Raw genomic sequence first — 20,148 nt, forward strand, 5'->3', positions numbered from 1 at the left:
TAATATTACATTATATGTATATACCACATTTTATTTATCCATTCATTAGTTAATGGGTATTTGAATTGTTTCTACCTTTAGTCTATTATGAATAACACTGCTATGAACATTTGTAGAATGGAATTGCAGGGTCTATGTTTAACATTTGATGAATTGACAGACTGTTTTCCAAAGCAGCTGTACCATTTTACATTCCTATCAGAAGTGTGTGAGGATTCCAGTGTCTCCACATCCTTTCCAATTCTTGTCTTTTTTTTAAATTATTATTGTTATTATTATCATTATTATTATAGCCATTTAGTGGATGTGAAAGCAGTAGCTCATTATGGTTTTGATTTGCATTTCCTTCGTGACTAATAATATTGAGCATCTTTTCATGTGCTTATTAACCGTTTGTATATCTTTAGAGAAATATCTATTCAGATCCTTTGCTCATTTTTTAATTGGGTTATTTGTCTTTTTATTGTTAAATTAGAATGGTTCTTTATATATTCTAGATACAAGTCCCTTATCAGGTATGTGATTTGGGTTGTTTTTTCACTTTTTTGATAGTCTTCTTTGAAGCAAAGTTTTAAATTTTTTGAAGTCCAATTTATTTTTCTTTTGTGCTTATGTGTTTTTTATGTATAAAAAATGTAGATAGACTTTTGAAATTTTTATTGTAAAATGTTTTAAAACATATTACTTTGAGGGACTTCCAGGGAAGATGGCAGAGTAGGAAGTTCCAGAACTCAGTCCTACTACCAAAACAACTATTAATCAGGCAGAAACAGTCTGAAACAACTATTTTGAAACTCCAGAAGCCAGAAGAATACTGTACAGCATCCAGGGGATAGTGGAAGGAAGAAGCAGATAAATAAGGTTAAAGAACTATAAATTGTTCTCTCCCTGTAGTGGGTACTGGCAAGCAACCTCCACTCTCATGGCCGGATGCCACCGAATCTAGTCCCTGGCTACCTGCTGGTGACAGAAAAGGACTTAAAAAATCCTCTTTCCCCAGAACAGAGGTGGCCATGGCTGATCACTATCACCAGGGCTTTTCATTAGCAAATTCTGATTGCTGATTCCCTGCTCTGAGGGCAGCTATTCTTACAACCCACCACAGACAAAGGCAGCAGCAGCCATTGTTTCAGCCCTCCAGGGACAGGGCGGAGGCTATGGAGATTTAAACATGCAGTGCTACCTCTGGGCTACAGGAGACCATTAGCTTAAGGGCTGCATTTGTTGGGCAGGCCAGGAAAGCTCGACTTTGGGGAGTCATCAGAGAAGATTTTGGAGCCCTTCCTGATCCCCTCTCCAGGGTATTTTGGAGCCAGTCAGTGCTCCCTTTGTTGGTCTCTGGCCCTGTGTTTGCTGGGAAAAACTTACTTGGGAAAGTACTCTCTGGGGTGGCCCTCCTCCCAGAATTTGCCCTCCAGAGAAAAGCAGCATGAGACAACAAAAGGAGTATAGAAAACTATCCATGCAAACAGTTTGGGACAAAGGGCTGCTGTCTTCAAACACCTGGGAGATGGGGTCTGTCTCCTGGGAAATAGAGGGGACAACAAACTCCTGTTAATAGTGGAACTCCAAAACAACTAATAAGCAAAAGCCCAGGACAAGACAGGTTCAGAAAGACAGGGAAAACCCTGCACACTGCATTCACGTTGAGCAGACCTTCCTGATAGGAGGGCCAAAACTCAAGAAAATCTCTGATTATCATCAGCTGGTTACAAAAACCAAGAAACAGACATCTCAGGAGTAAATCCCACAGTTAACATTTTAAAATATTAAAAACTACAGTATGCAACAAGAGTACAAGACAAGCAGGAAATGATGGCCCATCCAAAGGAAGAGAATAAAAATACAGAAGACACCAATGAAAAAGATGAAAATGTGGACACACTGAACAAAGCCTTTAAAAAATGATTTAAAAATGCTGAAGGAAATGAAGGAAAGTACAGTGAAGGAACTAAAGGATATCAGAATATAGTAAGATCATGTTGGAAGCAATAGAGTTATTTTAGGTTTTTTTTTTCTCTTATTCCTTTGTTTTCTTAGGGGTTGTTAATTTTCTTGGGGTATGGTAGGAACATGTTGGAAGCAATGTAGTTATTTTAGATTATTTGTTTTTCTTACTCCTCTGTTTGGACATGGTTTATTAATTTTCTTGGGGTATGTAGGAACATATTGGAAGCAAAGTAGTTATTTTAGGTTATTTGTTTTCCTTAATCCATTGCTTTGTTTGAAATGTTGTGGGGTTCTTTTGGTTGTTGTTTGCCTGTTTGTTTTTAATTTTTTGATAAACAAAGTTAAAAAATTGAAAAAAAAATCAGTAGAAAAATGGGAGTAAAAACTAAATGACAAATAGGGTGGGATGGGGGGATGGTTTGGGTATTCTCTTTTCACTTTTATTTTTTATTCTTATTCTGATTCTTTCTGATGTAAGGAAAATGTTCAGAAATAGATTGTGGTGATGAACGCATAACTATATGATCATACTGTGAACAGTTGATTGTATACCATGGATGACTATATGGTTTGTGAATATATTTCAGTAAAACTGAATTAAAAAAAAAAAAAATAAAGGATATCAGAAAACAATGAATGAACATATGAGAGCCTAAGTTAAAGAGAGAGAAATTTTAAAAAGGAACAAAACAGAACTATTGGGGTTGAAGACCACAAATAACTGAAATGAAAAATGCCCATGGGGGTTTCAGGAGCAGATGGGAGCTGGCAGAAGAAACAATCAATGAACTTGAAGACAAGACACTTGAAATGAGTCAGGCTGAGGAGCAGGAAAAAAAAGAAAAGAAAAGAAACATTAAAAGCAAAACTAGCCTAAGACAGCCATGGGGCACAATGAAGCCCATCATATACACAAGAGTCCCAGAAGGAGAAGAAAGACAGAAAGGGGCAGAAGGAATAGTCAAAAAATAGAGAACTTCCCAAACTAAGCAGAAGGTGTGAATATGCACATCCTAGAAACTCAGAGAATACCAAACAGAAAAATACGAAGAAAAATATACTGCATCATTTATGGATTACACCGTCAAATACCAAGGACAAGGAGAGAGTTCTGAATGGTGCAAAAGAAAAACGGTGTGTTACATACAAGGAAGTCCCAATTAGATTGAGTGCTGATTTCTCATCAGAAACCATGGAGGCAAGAAGGCAATGGGTTGAAATACTTAAAGTGCAGAAGGAAAACAACTGCCAGCCAAGAATTTTATATCTGGTGACTTTCAAAAATGAAGGTGAGATTCAGTCTTTCTTAGATAAACAAAAAGATGAGGGGGTTCATCACCACTAGACTTGCCTGCAAGCAATGCTAAAGGGAGTTCTTCAGACTGAAAGGAAAGGACTCAAGAATGATTCAAAGCAGCATAAAGAAATAAAGACCTGTGGTAAAGGTAACCATTTGGGTAATTTTAAATGCCGGTATTATTGTATTATGTTGTTTGATATGTAACTTTTCTTTCTACAGATGCTAAAATACAAATGTATAAAAAGTAATAAAAAATATATGTTTTTGGATATAATGTACAAACATATAAGTGGTAACAAGTACAAAAAATGGGGCACAGAAAAGTAGAGGAAAAGTATATGTACATGCTATTGAAGTTAAGTTGGCATCATGCCAAACATGATTGTTATATATTTAGGACGTCAAATTTTAACCCCATGGTAACCACAAGGAAAAGAGATGAAAAATATATTCAGATTTAGAAATGAGAAGGCATTCAATACGGTACAACACAAAAAAGCATATATGTATATATAGGCTTTAACTGAAGTGAGGGACAAGAAGGTATAAGACTTACAAAGGCTAGATAGTGCAATTGTAGAAGAAAGTCCTGTATTATCAGTAGTGACTTTAAATGTAGGTGTTTTTGACTCTCCTGTCAAAAGGCAGAGATTGGCAGAATGGTTTAAAAAGCATGACCCAATTATATGGTGTCTGTAAGAGGCTCACCCTAAAGTCAAAGATACAAGTAGGTTGAGGGTAGAAGGATGGGAAAAAATGTACCATGCAAGTAGTAACCAAAAGAGAGCTGGGGTACCTATACTAATATAGGATAAAATAGACTTTAAGTAAAAAAAGGTTACGAGGGCAAAGATGGTCATTATATACTGACGAAGGGGACAATTCAACAGGAAGATGTAACAATTATAAATATATATGAACCTAATAGCAGAGCCCCAAAATATATGAAGCAAATATTGACAGATTTGAAAGGAGAAAGTAATGGTTTACATTAATACTAGGAGACTTTAACACACCACTCTCAATAATGGATAGAACATCTAGTCAGAAGACCAATAAGGAAGTATGGGACTTGAATGGTACACTAAACCAACTAGCATAACTAAACCTAACAGACATATATTTAACACTTCACCCAACAAAAACAGAATACACATTCTTCTTGAGTGCACATGGATCATTCTCCAGGATAGATCATATGTTGAGACTCAATAAATTAAAAAAATACTGAAATCATACAATGTATATTGTCTGACCACAGTGGAATGAAGCTAGAAAACAATAACAGAGGGAGGAATGGAAAATTCACTAATATGTGGAAATTTAACAACATACAAAAACTTATAGGATGCAGCAAAGGCAGTGCTGAGAGGGAAATTTACAGCTTTAAATGCTTACATTAAAAAAGAAGAAAGACTTCCAATCAGAGACTTAACATCAAAACTGTAAGAATCATAGAAAGAAGAGGAAAGTAAACTCAAAGCAAGCAGAAGGAAGGAAATAACAAAAAGTAAAGCACAGATAAATGAAATAGAAAACAACAGAACAGTGGAAAGAGTCAACAAATCCAAAAGTTGGTTCTTTGAAAAGATTAATAAAATTGACAAACCTTTGGCTAGATTGACAAAAAGGATGGGGGTGGGTGTGAGATACAAATAAGAAAAATCAGAAATAAAAATGGGGATATTATTAATGACCCCACTGAAATAAAAAAGACTAGAAGAGGATACTATGAACAACTGTATTCCAATAAATTAGATAAGCTAGATGAAATGGACAAAATTTTCACACACAAAATACCTACATTGGCTCAAGAAGAAATAGAAGTTCTTAACAACCCAATTACTTGTTAAGAGATTGAATCAGTTATAGAAAACCTCCCAAGAAAGAAAAGTCCAGGACCAGACTGCTTCACAGGGGAATTCTACCAAACATTCCAATAAGACTTAACTCCAATTCTGCTCAGACTCTTTGAAAAAATTGAGGAGGATGAAACATTCCCTAACTCATTCTGCGAGGCCACCATCACCCTCATACTAAAGCTGGATAAAGATACCGCAAGAAAAGAAAACTACAGACCAATATCTCTTATGAATATAGATACAAAAAATACTCAACAAAACACTAGCAATCTGAATCCAACAGCATATTAAAAGGATTATACACCTTGACCAAGTGGGATCTATCCCTGGTATGTAAGGTTGTTTAAACATAAGAAAATCAGTAAGTGTAATATACAACATTAACGGAATGAAGGATAAAAACCACCTAATCATCTCAATTGATGCAGAAATGGCACTTGACACAATACAACACACTTTCTTTATAAAAACATTTAGAACACTTCCTTAACGTAATAAAGGGCATATATGAAAAGCCCACTGCTAACCTACTTAATGGTGAAAGCTTTCTGTCTGAGATCAGGAACAAGACAAGGATGTCCACTGTCTCCACTGTTATTCAATATTGTACTGGAAGTTCTTACCAGAGCAAATAGGCAAGAAAAAGAAATAAAAGGCATCCAAGTTGGAAAGGAAGAAGTAAAACTTTCCCTGTTTGCAGATGATATGATCCTATCTACAGAAAATCCTGAAAAATCCACATCAAAGCTCCTAGAGCTAATAACAGAATTCAGCAAAATGGCGGGGTACAGAATCAAGAGTATTTCTATACACAGCAATGAACAATCAGAAAAAGAAAGCAAGAAAAAAAGAATTTTGCCTTAGAGAACCAAATGTCGAGGAATGAATCTAACCAAGGATCTGTAGGAGTTGTATGCAGAAAACTACAAAACATTGCTAGGAAGAAATCAAAGAAGACCTAAATAAAAGGAAGGATATTCGTGTTCATGCATTGGAAGATGAAATATCGTTAAGCTGTCAATACTACCTAAAGCAATTTATTGATTCAATGGAATCCCAATCAAAATTTCAACAACCTTCTTTGCAGAAATGGAAAAGACAGTCATCAGATTTATATGGAGGACCCTGAATAGCTAAAGCTATCTTGAATAAGAAGAATGAAATTGGAGGACTCATACCTCCCAATCTTAAAAGTTATTACAAAGCAGTAGAAATCAAACTAGCATGTTACTGGCTCAAGACAGACATATGGACCACTGGAATAGAATTGAGAGCTCAGAAATCAGTCTTTACATTTATAACTAACTAATTCTTGGCAGGGTGGCAAAGACCAGTGAACTGGGGAAGAATAGCTTCTTCAACAAATGGTACTGGGAAAACTGGATCTCCGTTTGTTAAAAAAAAAAAAAAAAAGAAAAGAAAAAGAAAAAGGAAGATCCCTACCTCACACAATATACGAAAAATCAACTCAAAATGTATCAAAGAATATAAAATGCTGGAGCTATCAAACTCGTAGACAAAAACATAGGGAAGTATCTTCAGAACCTGTGTTAGGAAATTGTTGCTTAGACTTTGCATCGAAAGCACAAGCACCAAAGACAAAATAGGTAAATAGGACCTTGTCATCATTAAAAACTTTTGTTCCTGAAAGGACTTTATCTTAAAAGTAAAACAACAACATATGCAATGGAAGAAAATATTTGCAAACCACATATCTGATAAAAGTTGAATATCCAGAATATATAAACAAATCCTTCAACTCAGCAATAAACACACACACACCCCAATTTAAAAAATAGGCAAAAGACTTGAATGGACATCTCTCCAAAGAAGATATACCAATAACCAGAAAGCACACAAAAAGATGCTCAACATCATTTTCCATGAGGGAAATGCAAACCACAAGAAATATCATTTCACACCTATTATAATGGCTGCAATTAAAAAAAATGGAAAAGTTTTGGAGAGTTACAGAGAAATAGGCACACATTCATTGCTGATGGCAATGTAAAGTGCAGCTGCTGTGGAAGACAGTTTGATAGAAAGTTTTGATAGAAAGCTAAGTATAAAACTAACATATGACCTGGCAACCCCACTACTAGGTATATACACAAAAGATTTGAAAGCAGGGACTTGAGCAGATATTTGCACACTGATGTTCCTAGTAGCATCATTCACAATTACTAAAAGATGCAAGCAGCAACCCAAGTGCCCATCATCCAATGAATGGAAAAACAAAATGCAATATATACATACAATGAAATATTATTCAGCTATAAACGGGAATGAAATTCTGATACATCTAACACAGGTGAACCTGGAAGACACTATGTTGAGTGAAATTAACCAGACACAAAAGTACAAGTGGTGGAGAACCTAAGATGGTGGCTAGGTGAGACAGGGCAAAAAAACACCTCCGTGAAAAATATTAGGTAAAAACCAGAAAGTGACCCAGAATACCGGTATCAGCGATGCGCCAACTGGACGAGGTCTGTTAGTACCACAGGGGCCGTATACTTGGTGAAACCGGGAGTCTGCATTCTGAAACGAGTGAGTAAGCTGGCTGGAAGACCCGCAGCCACGCTGTGGTGTGGGGAAGCCAGGGGTTGGCGTTTGAAGACCGACTAGTTCTTTTTAAAAAAAAAAAAAGGGAAAAACCCAGGAACGGCTGCAGTTGTGACAGTGGGAACCATGCAGTAAAACACAGCACGAGAGGGCTGAGCCGGCCTCTCAGTGTCTGGCCTGGAGGATAGGCCACTGCAGATACCCTCAGGGCCAGGGGAGCAGAGGGGAGAGCTGGAAGCAGAAAGAAACCCTGCAGCTTGCAGCTGGCTCCCTGGAGGGGTGGATAAACTCCTGTCTGGGGCCGTGCCCACAGCCCAGAGCCCTGCCAGTTGTCCCAGAGCTGGGAAGGAGGAACTGTGCAAGGAGAGGGGGGGCTGAGATGCCCCGTTCGGCCATCTTTGCATCAGGCTGGGAGCGCCCCTGCACGGCCCAGTGGCCCGGGGCTTCCCTTGAGGGACGGCACACACTGGTGACTCAGCACAGCATTACCTCAGCAGAGGTCCTGGAAGATCACAGCTGAGAAAGGGGGCCCGCTCAGAAAACCCAGGGACGCTACACCAAGTCCAGTGGTTTGTGGGTCAGCGAGAGAGAGGGTCTGGGGCTGAACTGAAATGAAGGCTTAGACTCTTGCGGCGGCCTTGAATCTCCTGGAACCTGGGGGGTTTGAATATTAAAGCTGCCCTTCCTCTCTGGCCACCCAGACACACACCCCACATTCAGGGCGGTCGGCTCCAGCAACACACCCAAACTGAGTTCACCAATTGAACCCCACAAGAATCATTTCCCCACACACCGCGGGGACAAGGTGGAGAACTGACTTGAGGGGTTCTGAATGAATATGAATATGATTAAAAGGGGAAATGTTAAATTGTATATATGGTAACAGAATAAAATTCTTTAAAAAAATCCATGGAAATATACCACACAGACAGGTAACAAGGAATTTTATTAATAGTGCAATTATAAATATTTTCTATCATCAATTGTAACAAATATTCCTCACCAGTTCAGGGTGTTGGTGGTGGGGTGGGTGTCCTGTATGGGTGTCCTGTATTTTATGCATGATTGCTCTGTAAATCCACAACTCCTCTAATTAGAAAGAGAGAGGGAGAGGGAGAGAGAGAGGGAGAGGGAGAGGGAGAGAGAGAGAGAGAGAGAGAGAGAGAGAGAGAATGAATACAGGTAAAAAAATACAAACCATGAAATGCCATTCTTTCACCTAACCTACTGGCAAGGATTAAAATTTTAATATTCAATGTTGGTGAGGATATGGGGAAACCAGATGTTACCAAACATTGTTGGAGGCATGTGAATTGGTGGAAACTTTTGTTGGGAAATTTGGCACCACTTTTTAAAATTTAAAGGGCACTCTGCAATTTCACCTGTGGGAATTTATCCTACTTGTACAGGGATATTTGTTACGTGTTGTTTGTAATTGTGAAAACTGGGAAGAACCCAAATGTCCATTCACAGGGGATTTATTTAATAGATTATGGAACATCTTTATATGTTGCTGGCAAAAAGAAACAATGTAGAGATTTGAGACAGTTTTTTTCATCCTTAGTGAAAGACAGTCTTCAAAGTTTCTAAAAAAAAGTTATTTTTATGCTAATTCTGCAAGGTATAGACAAACTTTTAACTAGATCAAATATTCTTTAACCTCCTCAGTCCTATCCAAAATTTGTGTTTATTTTTGTTTCTGTCCTTTTTTGGGGATATATTCCAGAGTTCTTATCAGCTACTTTAACTTCAACCCAAGAGATTTAGGCCAATCTTCTATGTTTAACCTATTTTTCAAGATAACTCAGACTCTAGGTTTTTTTTTTTATTTTAATTTTTAAGTTGATATTAATTCACAGAAAAAAGGAAAAGGAATTTTAGATATGTTTAGGTCTTCCCGTCTTAAAATCTGTTGTTCATTTGCTATTTCTAACAGCAATTCATCAAATTCTCTTCATTTGGGAATATTTTATTTTTTATTAATCTGCATTTTCCTATTTTATACTGTATTAGGTATGTATTATGTCAACTCTCAATTACATTGTAAATATAGATACTAAAGAAAATATTGTCAGTATAAAATAACTTCTCAGAACATTGCCATTGTCTTCATTTTATTTATTCATGTATTTGTACATTTATCCAACCAATGTTTGTGTTTATTACATGCTAAACATTGTATATTAAAAGAAGATGAAGATGTATTGTCTTCCAGATGATAAAGGGATATAAACAAATTATTATATTTGAAAAAAGAGTAAAGAAAAGTTTTGGTAGATCCAAACAGAAGAAATAGCACAGGCAATGTCAGAGAGTCATGGATGAGCAGGGCCCATAGTGGGGTGGAGACAGTAGTTGTATATGGCTAGAACAAAGTCACATAGAGAAAAGGCTGGCAGAGACAAGGCTTACACATGATTGAAGCCATATTTTGAAAATCTTTAAATGCCATGCTAAGAAGCACTGGCCACCCCCGTGAAGATGGTGAATTTCTTAAACATTTTTAAGTGAAGACATTTTTAAGTGAAAAAAATGAAAGACACTATCTGAGAATATTAGCTCATGTTATCTAATCTTATTATGTATTAATTATATGCAATCTGAATACTTTTATAGTCATGTCATTTAAAAAATTTCTCAGGTGGATTTTCAAAGATTATTGATAAATACTGATTATTTTAAAAACACATTAATATATTTTATATATTTAATATATACACTTTACATTTGGAGTATTTGAAAATTGTATTTACCTTAGCTTCATGTTTTTTAATTCCCTTTTCCAGTTATAAGGAAGACCACATGGATGAAGAACTAACGGAGCCTCTGAAATACGCTGAACAACTTCCTGTAGCTCAGATAATACACCAGGTTTGCTTACACATTTTATTCTTTTGAAAAAAAACCAAGATTTTTAATCTCGAAAAAGTAATTGCTTTTTTTAGTTTTTCAGAATTAATGTGCTGTAGCTGAAGGCATTCAGGGCCGTCTATCCCTATTTAGACTACACCTATTACAGCTGGAAGTCTCATTCAAAGCACAATATTAAAAGGCTACTTGCTGTGTACTACTGAAATTCTTACTTGGTATAAAGTACAGGGTAAATCAGAATTATCTTTTGTGCATTACTTAACTACAAACTTAATTTCAGAAAACTTTCATTTTGAGTCTTGTTAGTGACGAGGAAAAAGAGCTGAAAAAATATCATTTGCTGTAATTTTGAGTAGCTGAAAAGAGAAAACAATCTTGCCCTACTTCCTCCACTCACCCCATTATCAACCCCTGTAAAGTATAATTCTAAATGTCATGTGGTTAGTTTTTCCATTTCCAATTATAGTGACTCTATCATCCCTTCTACCTAACTGTAATCTCAAAGAAGACAGTGTTACGAGCATTTAGGCTTAGATTTTGTACTTTCATTTTGACAGCATATAATCTCTGCCCTGCTGGGCCAGAATCTAATAAATTTTAAGTGGTTTGTTGACTAGAGTTACAGCTTTTAGACCTAATAGATTTTTCAGAACCTTACAGATTATAGTGAATTTTAAGAGCCCTTAAATTTCAGAATGTTATAGTATTTTTATGAATGTGTTAAATATTGTTGTGAGTCTTTCCATGTAACTTTGTCTATCAGAATAATTTTTATTTAGCTATTAAGGGTTGATTAGAAGTACCAGTTTGAGGTTTTAAAGGAAATAGGCTTTTACTTTTAAAATGTTGGCTATACAGACATTAAAATTTAATATTAAAATTCTGTGAGAAATTACAAAAATGGTGAGAACTTTGCCCCTTTGGGAAACTCATCTGTGCTTGGTAATCTGGTCATCTGGTCCTGTTTATATGTCAGGAATTCCCTAGTGTTGTCAGGCTTAAATGACCTAACAGCCTGCAAATGTCACATTTAAAATTCTATCTTCATGCCTGACTCTCAGCATAAATGAATTAAACAGCAGAGCAGGCAGCAAGTCAATATGTTCTTAACAGTAAGAGTGAGCAATGAAACAGTTTGTGGTTTGTTCAGAATAGGTAAATAGAATCTGCCCAGAACAGTTCACCTAGAATAAAATCTGAAACTGGAAACAGAATTAACCTTTAAGATGGTTGACCAGATGAAATGTCAGCAATATTTTTATAGCATGAATGAACCAATAAACTACTTCATTTATGTAGCAGCCGTGTTTTTGCTATTATACACTGAGTGAATCCAAAGATGAAAATTTTTGACCCTGGTGAAAATTTTAGATTGTGATTTTTTTTTTTAGTTTAAGATAATGTATTAATTTTAACATTGAATTATGTTATAATTAAAATCCTTTGGTACCTGATTTTTACAAAATTTTGATCATTAAGAAATTTGCATGGTAGAGATTTATTTATTTTATTTTTATTTTTGCTGAATTTTTATTGAATAAAATTAACTCTGTTCTTAATTGTTCTCAATTAAGGGGTAGTCAGGAAAGGTCATTGTTAATACCAGGCTCTTAATCTATTCCTTTTATTATTTCCCTTTACTGACAATCCTGCTCCTTTGGAACTGTTACCATTGGTCTATCCAAATGGTCTTTAAGAAACATACATGTCACCAGAAGTTCATTTATAAGTGGATTGTTTGGAAGCAGTTTTTCCTGTAAAAGAATAATGATTCATCTGATATAATTAGATTTAGCCAGTTCCACAAAAGCTTTTTAATGCATAGCGTATTTAAATTATAATATTATTATAGTATATAATAACCACTACTTATAATTATTTTTATGGAAAATGTACCTCCCTTCTAATTTTGCATTGTGCTATCATTACTATCTTGAAGTACGTTTTTTCATTTACATGTCTTGTATTTGATTATCTTTCTGGGCATTCCTGATTTCTTGATATTCTCTTTGGCATCTTTCCTTGTTCCATGTATGCATTTATCTGACTGGTTGGATATGTATTTTTAATTGTACCTTGAGAGCCAGGAACATCTCTCTCTCTGTCTCTCTTTTCCCTACTACCCAGGCATCAGAAGACAGGGACTTTCACTAGTATACCACAGTTTAGATGTAGGAGAGATGGAGGCTTTGAGCGAAGGAGTGGGGACAGGGGCTGTAATATGAGGAGCGCAGCTTGAGGAATCGAAAACAGAGGAATGAGTCTTGGTCATTTGAGTAATACATTTCTTGTTTATGTTACTCAAACTACTTTTTAAAATCAGGAACTAGGCAAGATTCCAAGTGTTGCCGTTTTGTTCTCCCAAATTATTTATCATTTTCCTAAGGGTCTTAGTAAATATGATTGCACATCTAAAAAACCCAAGATATTCAAGTTATAAAGAATATAATTAATAAGAGAATCTGATAAGATAGCCAGATTTCAGAATAAATAAAGAAAATTGTTAGCTTCTCTATATTTGCAGTGACACACAGATACAGCATGGGAAAACTTTTCTTTCCAATGAACAATGAAAAGAACTCTAAAGTCCTTGGAATTAAATTTAGCAAGTAAGCCATAGGACCTATATAATAAAAGCCATGGAAACATACCATATTTCAGAAACAGAAAGGCATACCAAATACTTGGTTAGGAAAACTTAGTATCATAAAAGTATAGGTGCTTCTACGTTAGCAATTCTAATTAGGATGGGAAGAGTTGTTTTGTTTTGTTTTGTTTTAATGTTAGGGAATAAAACCCACATAATTCATGTGGAAGAATAAATATTCAAGAACAAGCAAAGAAAATATGCAAAGGAAAGGAGTCATTTGTCTTATTAGATATCAGAACATAGCCTACAGCTACAATAATCAGATAAATATGGCATGGACAAAGGAATAGACCAATGGAACAATGAAGAGAAGGCTTTCAAACTTTATTATAATTCACATTAAGAAATATATTTTACATAAATAATGACCTTGTGTGTGTGTGTGTGTGTATATGTGTATAACTGTAAAAAACTGAAATAAGAGTTTCATGAAATATTTATCCTTTTTACATGTAATGCATTCTGATATTTTTTTCCTAGTCTATTATATATTTTTTAGAATGCTGATTAAAACTTACTAAACTGATCTCATAAGTGTGCCAGTTTGGATATATTATATCCCCCAGAGAAAGCCATGTTCTTTAATGCAATCTTATGGGGAACGATGTATTTAGTCTTGATTAAGTTGGAACCTTTGGATTGGGTTGTTTTCATGGAGATGTGACCCACCCATCTGTAGGTGATAACTCTGACTGAATTATTTCCATGGAGGTGTGGCCCCGCCCATTCAATGTGGGTCTTGATTTAATCACTGGAGTTCTGTAAAAGAGCTCACAAACAGAAGGACCTCAGAACAGCTGAGAGAGACATTTTGGAGATGGCTGCTGAAAGCAGACTTTTGCTGACACTTTGGAGATGCCAGCCCAGAGTTTGCTCCAGAGAAGCTAAGAGAGGACAAAACACCCCAAGAGTAACATTTTGAAGAACACACAGGAGCTGAGCGAGGAGCCAGAACACAACACAGGATCAGCAGATGCCAGCCAGGTGCCTTCCTGACTAACAGATTTTCCAGATGCCATTGGCCTTCCTTTGGTGAAGGTATACTCATGTTGATGCCTTAATTTGGACATTTTCGTGGCCTTCAGGCTATAACCAAATAAACCCCCTTTATAAAAGCCAATCCATTTCTGATATTTTGCATAATAGCAGCATTAGCAAACTGGAACAACAAGGAACAAATGAGTCTTGATCTGTGGTTTGAAAGACACTGGAATAGACAATCCAGAAAAAGATTTCACTATATCTAATAACTTAATATATGAAAAAGATAGTTCATTTCTTTTGGAAATAGAGTGATTTGTTTAATAAATAGCATTGGCACAAAGGCTATCCATCTGAAAGAAAATAAAGTTAGGCCTCTATTTCATGCCATATACCAAAAAAAATTTGTATAGATTAAAATCAAAGTGTAAGACAATAAATAAATAAAAATCTTAGAAGAAAATTTAGACAACTACATGTATAATCTTGAAGTAAGGAAGAACTTCTTAATGAGCAAAGAAACCTAGAAGATAGGTTCAGCTCCATAAAAATTGAAAGTTTTATATGATAAACTATACCATAAAAAATGTTGAAAGACAAATATTAGCTGAAATTCAAATACATTCACAAAGAAAACAGCAGTAAATTAAATAATGCATAGATGTCTTAGAGATTTACAAAAGAAAAACAAACAACCCCACAGATAAAAAAATAAAGGATATGAATAGCAGTTTTATAAAAAAAAGCCAAATCTGTGTAGCCAATGAATGAAGAAAGAAGCTCAAACTCAGTAAGGAAGTGCACATTACAAAGTCAATGACATTATTTTTTACCCATCAAACTGGCAACAATTAAAATCACATTTTGGAAATCAGTTTGGCAGTTCCTCAGAAAAGTAAACCTAGAATTACCATATGACTCAGCAATTTCACTCTTAAGTTTATACCCAAGATAAAACATGTCCACACAAAATCCTGTACACAAAATGTTTATGGCAGTGTTATTTATAATGGCCAAAAAGTGGAAATATTTCAAATGTCCATCAACTGTTGAATGGATAAATGTGATATATCCATCCAGTGGAATATAATTTGGCAATAAAAATAGTGATACATGCTACAACGTGGATGAACCTTTAAGACATTGTGCTAAATGAAAGAAGACAGTCATAAAAGGCCACATATTGTATTATTCCATCTATATGAAATTTCCAGAACAGGCAAATCTATAGAAACAGAAGTAGATTGGTTGCCTAGAGCTGGGTTGAGGTGGAGGGATGGGGACTGACTGCTAATAGGTATCAGTTTTTTTGGGGGGAGAGGGGGGAGTGAAAAAATGTTCTAAACTTAGATAGTGGTGGTGGTTGCATAACTCTGTGAATACACTAAAAGCCACTGAAGTATACACTTAAAAGGGTTGAATTTTGTAGTATGTGAATTAGATCTCAATAAAGATGTTGAAAATTTTAAATCACCTATTTCGGGCAGAGATGCTGGGACAAAGGCACATATGCACACTGTTGATAGACATGATTCTTACCTTTTCAGAAGGCCAACTTGCAGTGTTCCTTCACACTTAATACTTATGCCATTCAACTCAATGTTTTCACTTATGAGAATCTAGCCCAAACTACTAATATATAAATAAAAGTATTAATAAATAAGAATCTTGGTATAGTGATATTTAAAGTAGCATTACTTGTAGCCACAAAAAACTGGAAACAATATGAATATCCCTCAGCATATTTGATATAGCACATATAATTTTCAGAAGCCATGTTTTAGTGAAGCAAATGTTTTCTTTATTTTCGTATAACTGGATTTATTTTCTTATCAACTAACCCTCTTTCTTCTCCTCCTGTTTTTGCCTAAAGGCAGAAAACTTAATCTAGTCATTTTTAGATAAAGTCACTCACACCCAGGATGTTTTTCTTTCTTGTACTTCTTCCCAGGATGACAGAATCACAGCTCAGGGGATAGGGGGTAATTGACATGGCTTCATGTTCTGAGAGATTCAGGGTGTTCCTCCACTTAGGTGTTACATTGTATGATCTTAGATTACCAACTATCCCTGCTATTATCCACTGAGGTGGCTGGTATGCACAGCACACCTTTTAATAGTTAACGTGTCATCTATGCACACTTGCTTGCATGTTACCAGAATGACTAGCAAAGGTTAGAGGAAGAGAACAGCGATTATGAAAGACTGCTCTTCATTTCCTCTCGTTCCTTCTTTATCTCCACCCCTCTCTTTTGTCTTTTGACCTCACTTTTTTCCTTCTTCCTCCACCTTTATTTCCTTCCTCTGTTCCATTCCTGTCAGCCAAAGTGATATGAATCCTTTCCAAAAGTTGGTGAATTTTATTAGGGAAATTAAAAAGAGTGTCTGACACATAGAAGACATTGGATAAGGGTGGCAACCATTGGTTTTTGAACTTAGGTGTCTTTGACATAGAATGAGAAGCAAAAAGAGTCACAGAGTTTGTTGACAAACCAGTTTATGATACTCAGTCAACAATTATTGTTGAGAAGGAATGCAAATTATAGGATGCATTATATTAACATTTTGGGAAATCTAGTGGTTCTACAGCAAAAAAAAGGGGGGGAATCATGGGGAAGAATAAATTGCGATTATTTATGCAAGGGGCACTACTATATATGAAATAGTAACTTAATTATAAAAATGAAACAACTGTTTTAAATTAAGTATAAATGTGTAGGGAGTGTGGGAGGAGGAGAGTTGAAGGGGGATGGGGAGATTGATGGTGTCAAAAAACAAAATTCTCCTCATGTACAGAATATCAATGAATAATGTCTAGGATTAAAATAAAAGTATTGGCAGTATATGCATGTTATCTAGAAATATTGGCGGTATATACCATAGGAAACAGATAAAATAATTGAAGATGATTGCCTCAATAGAAGGAGAATTGGGGATGATGTGGTAAGGGGACAGCTATGAAATTGATGTTGCCTAGCTTCTAAAACAGTTTTAAGGAAAATGAAGAGCAATAAAGTCAATGAAGCCAAAAGTTGATAAATCTTTAGCTAGACTAACCGGAAAAAAAAGACAGAAGACATAAATTACCAAAATCAAGAATGAAAGAGGGGGCACCATGACTACCCCTTCAGAAATTAAGAGGATTTTTAGAGAATGTTATGACCTTTATGCCAAAAATTTAGACACCTTGGATGAAATGGAAAAATTCCTAGAATGATATAAATATTGATTGAATTATGTACCCCAGAAAAAACAGTGTACTTAATCCTAATTTGCATTCCTGTGGGTCTGAACCCATTGTAAATAGGACATTTTGAAGATGCTATTTTTGGTTAAATGTTACCCAACTGAATGAGGGTAGCCTTAATCTGGTTTACTGGAGTCCTTCGTAAACTGAAGAAATTCAGACATTGTCAGAGAAAACCATGAGGAGGAGCTGGAAGCAGGAAGTCACTGGGAGCCTAGAAGAGAAAGGAGAGGACAGCACCATGTAACATAAGGAAGGATTCAAGCCAAGGAATCCCAAGGCTAGCAGCAGGCTAGCAATGGAATGCTTCAGTATTCAGGAAGAAAGTAAGCCTTGTTGATATGTAGAGTTTTTTCCTTCTCCTAGCCTCAAAACCATGAACCAATAAATTCCTATTGTTTAAGCCAACCCTGTCATAGCAGCACTGGCAAAGTAAGATAATACCAACACTCATTCAAAAAGAAGTAGCGATTCAAGGAAAGCTCTGTCATAATACTGTATGCCTGAGGAGCAAATGCTGCAGAGTCTTCCAGCTACAACATATTAAAATATCAAAATGTCCAGGTTTCAACAAAAGGTCACCAACCATTACAAAGAAATAGGAAGTGATGGCCCAAGCAAAGGAGAAGATTAAAGAATTAGAAACCATTCATAAGGACGACCAGACCTGGGACATACCAGACAAAGACTTTTAAAAAAAAACAGCCCTAAATATCCCTAAAGGAAAATGTGGACAAAGAACTAAAGGAAATTTGAAAAACGATAGTCGAACACAAAGAGAAAATTGAAAGAAAGATGAGAATTAGGAAAAGGAACCAAGCAGAGCTGAAGACCATAGTAACAGAAATTAAAAATTATCTAGAAGCATTCAACAGCAGAGTGGAGCTGGTAGAAGAAAGAATCAGAGAACCTGAATTGATAAGACAATTGAAGTCATTCAGTTTGAGACATAGAAAGAAGAAAGAATGAAAAAAAGTGAACAGAGCTAGAGGACCCTGTGGGAAAATATCAAACATACTAATATAGGCATTATGGTAGTCCCAGAAGGAAAAGAAAGAGAGAAAGGGTCAGAGAGAATATGCAAAGAAATAATGACTGAAAACTTCCCAAATTTGACAAAAGACATGGATATACACATCCAAGGTACTCAACAAACTCCAAACAGGATAAATCCAAATAGACCCACACCATAGCATATTATAATCAAACTATTAAATACCAAAGATAAAGAGAGAATTCTGAAAGCTACAAAAGAGAAGCAATGTGTCACATACAAGGAAGCCTCAATAAGATATAACTACTTATTTCTCATCAGAAACCATGACGGTAAGAAGGCAGTAGGGAGACATTGAAAGTGCTGAAAGCAAAAAATTGCCAACTAAGAATTCTATATCCAGCAAGATTATCTTTCAAAAATGAGAGAGAAATTCAGACATTCCCAGATAAACAAAAGCTGAGGGAGTTTGTCATCACTAAACCAACTCTACCAGAGATGCTAAAGAGAGTTCTGTAGCTTGAAAGGAAAGGACAATAGACAATAGATCAAAGCTGTATGAAGAAAAAAGATCTCTAGTGAGGGTAACAACATGAGTAAATAAAAATGCCAGTAGTATTGTATTTTTGGTTTGTAACTCCACTTTTTACTTCCTACAGGATCTAAAAGACAGTGCATAAAATATAAGGATAAATCAGTGGATTTGGGCTCATATAAATATGTAATTTGTGACAAGAATTACACAAGAGTGGGTAGACAGAGGGTTATAAGCATATAGTTTGTGTATAGTATTGTGGTTTATATCAAAGCAATTGTTATAGATTAAAGATATTTGATTTAAGCCTCATGATAACTACAAAGAAAATATTGGAGAATATATAAAATCATAGGAATAGAAATTAGAGTACAGGTTTAAGGCTTTCAACTGATTGAATGAAGAAACTTCAGATTACTGAAGGCAGACTTTTTTGTTGATTGTACGTATAATCAGCCACAGATACGATCAACTACTAGTAATTTAAATCCAGGAAATACCTTCATGGCAGCAGTCAAGCTAGCACTTGTTTGACCAGTCAGTTGGGCAGCATAACCTAGCCAAGTTGACACCATCACAGCAGTCTAGCTCAAGAGCTTATGCTCTTACCCACTAGACTACATTATGCTAGGAAATCATCAGGGCCATGGTGTGATGGTTAGGTTCATGTGTCAGCTTGACCAGGTGACCCAGCTGTCTGGTCAAGCAAACACTGGCCTAACAATTGCTGTGAGGACGTTTGAGGCTGGTTAATAAACCAACAGGCTGGTTTATTAAATCATCAGTCAATTGACTGCAGCTGTGACTGATGACTCACCAACGGGTGTGCCTTCCACAATGAGAGAATGCAATTGGCTGGATTAAATCCAATTAATCAGTTGATGATTTAAAAGCAAGACAGATAGAGGACCTTCACTTCTTCTTCGGCTGTCCAGTGAAGCATTTCCTGAGGAGTTCATTGAAGTTGCTGGTTCGTTTCCCGAGGAGTTCATCGAACACGTTCTTTGAAGATCCCAGTTCATTTCCTGAGGAGTTCGTCGAAGTTGCCGGTTCATTTCCTGAGGAGTTCATCGGACATCTTCCTTGGAGTTGACAGTTTGTTGACAGCTCTGCAGAATTTGGACTCGTGCATACCCACAGTTGCGTGAGTCACTTTTACAATTTGATAATCAGAGACACCTCTCATTGATTCT

General features: G+C 35.9%; 1 protein-coding gene across 1 annotated transcript in view; it reads left to right on the forward strand.

The window, feature by feature from the left end:
* Positions 1-20,148, forward strand: part of PIGK (phosphatidylinositol glycan anchor biosynthesis class K) — a 206,421-nt gene that overhangs the window by 146,993 nt on the left and 39,280 nt on the right. The window contains exon 10 of the mRNA XM_037826885.1: positions 10,464-10,548. Coding sequence (XP_037682813.1) covers positions 10,464-10,548 — 85 coding nt within the window. The remainder of the gene's footprint in view (positions 1-10,463; positions 10,549-20,148) is intronic.

This window comes from Choloepus didactylus, chromosome 2, assembly GCF_015220235.1.
Source record: "Choloepus didactylus isolate mChoDid1 chromosome 2, mChoDid1.pri, whole genome shotgun sequence".
In the NCBI taxonomy this organism is placed as follows: Eukaryota; Metazoa; Chordata; class Mammalia; order Pilosa; family Megalonychidae; genus Choloepus; species Choloepus didactylus.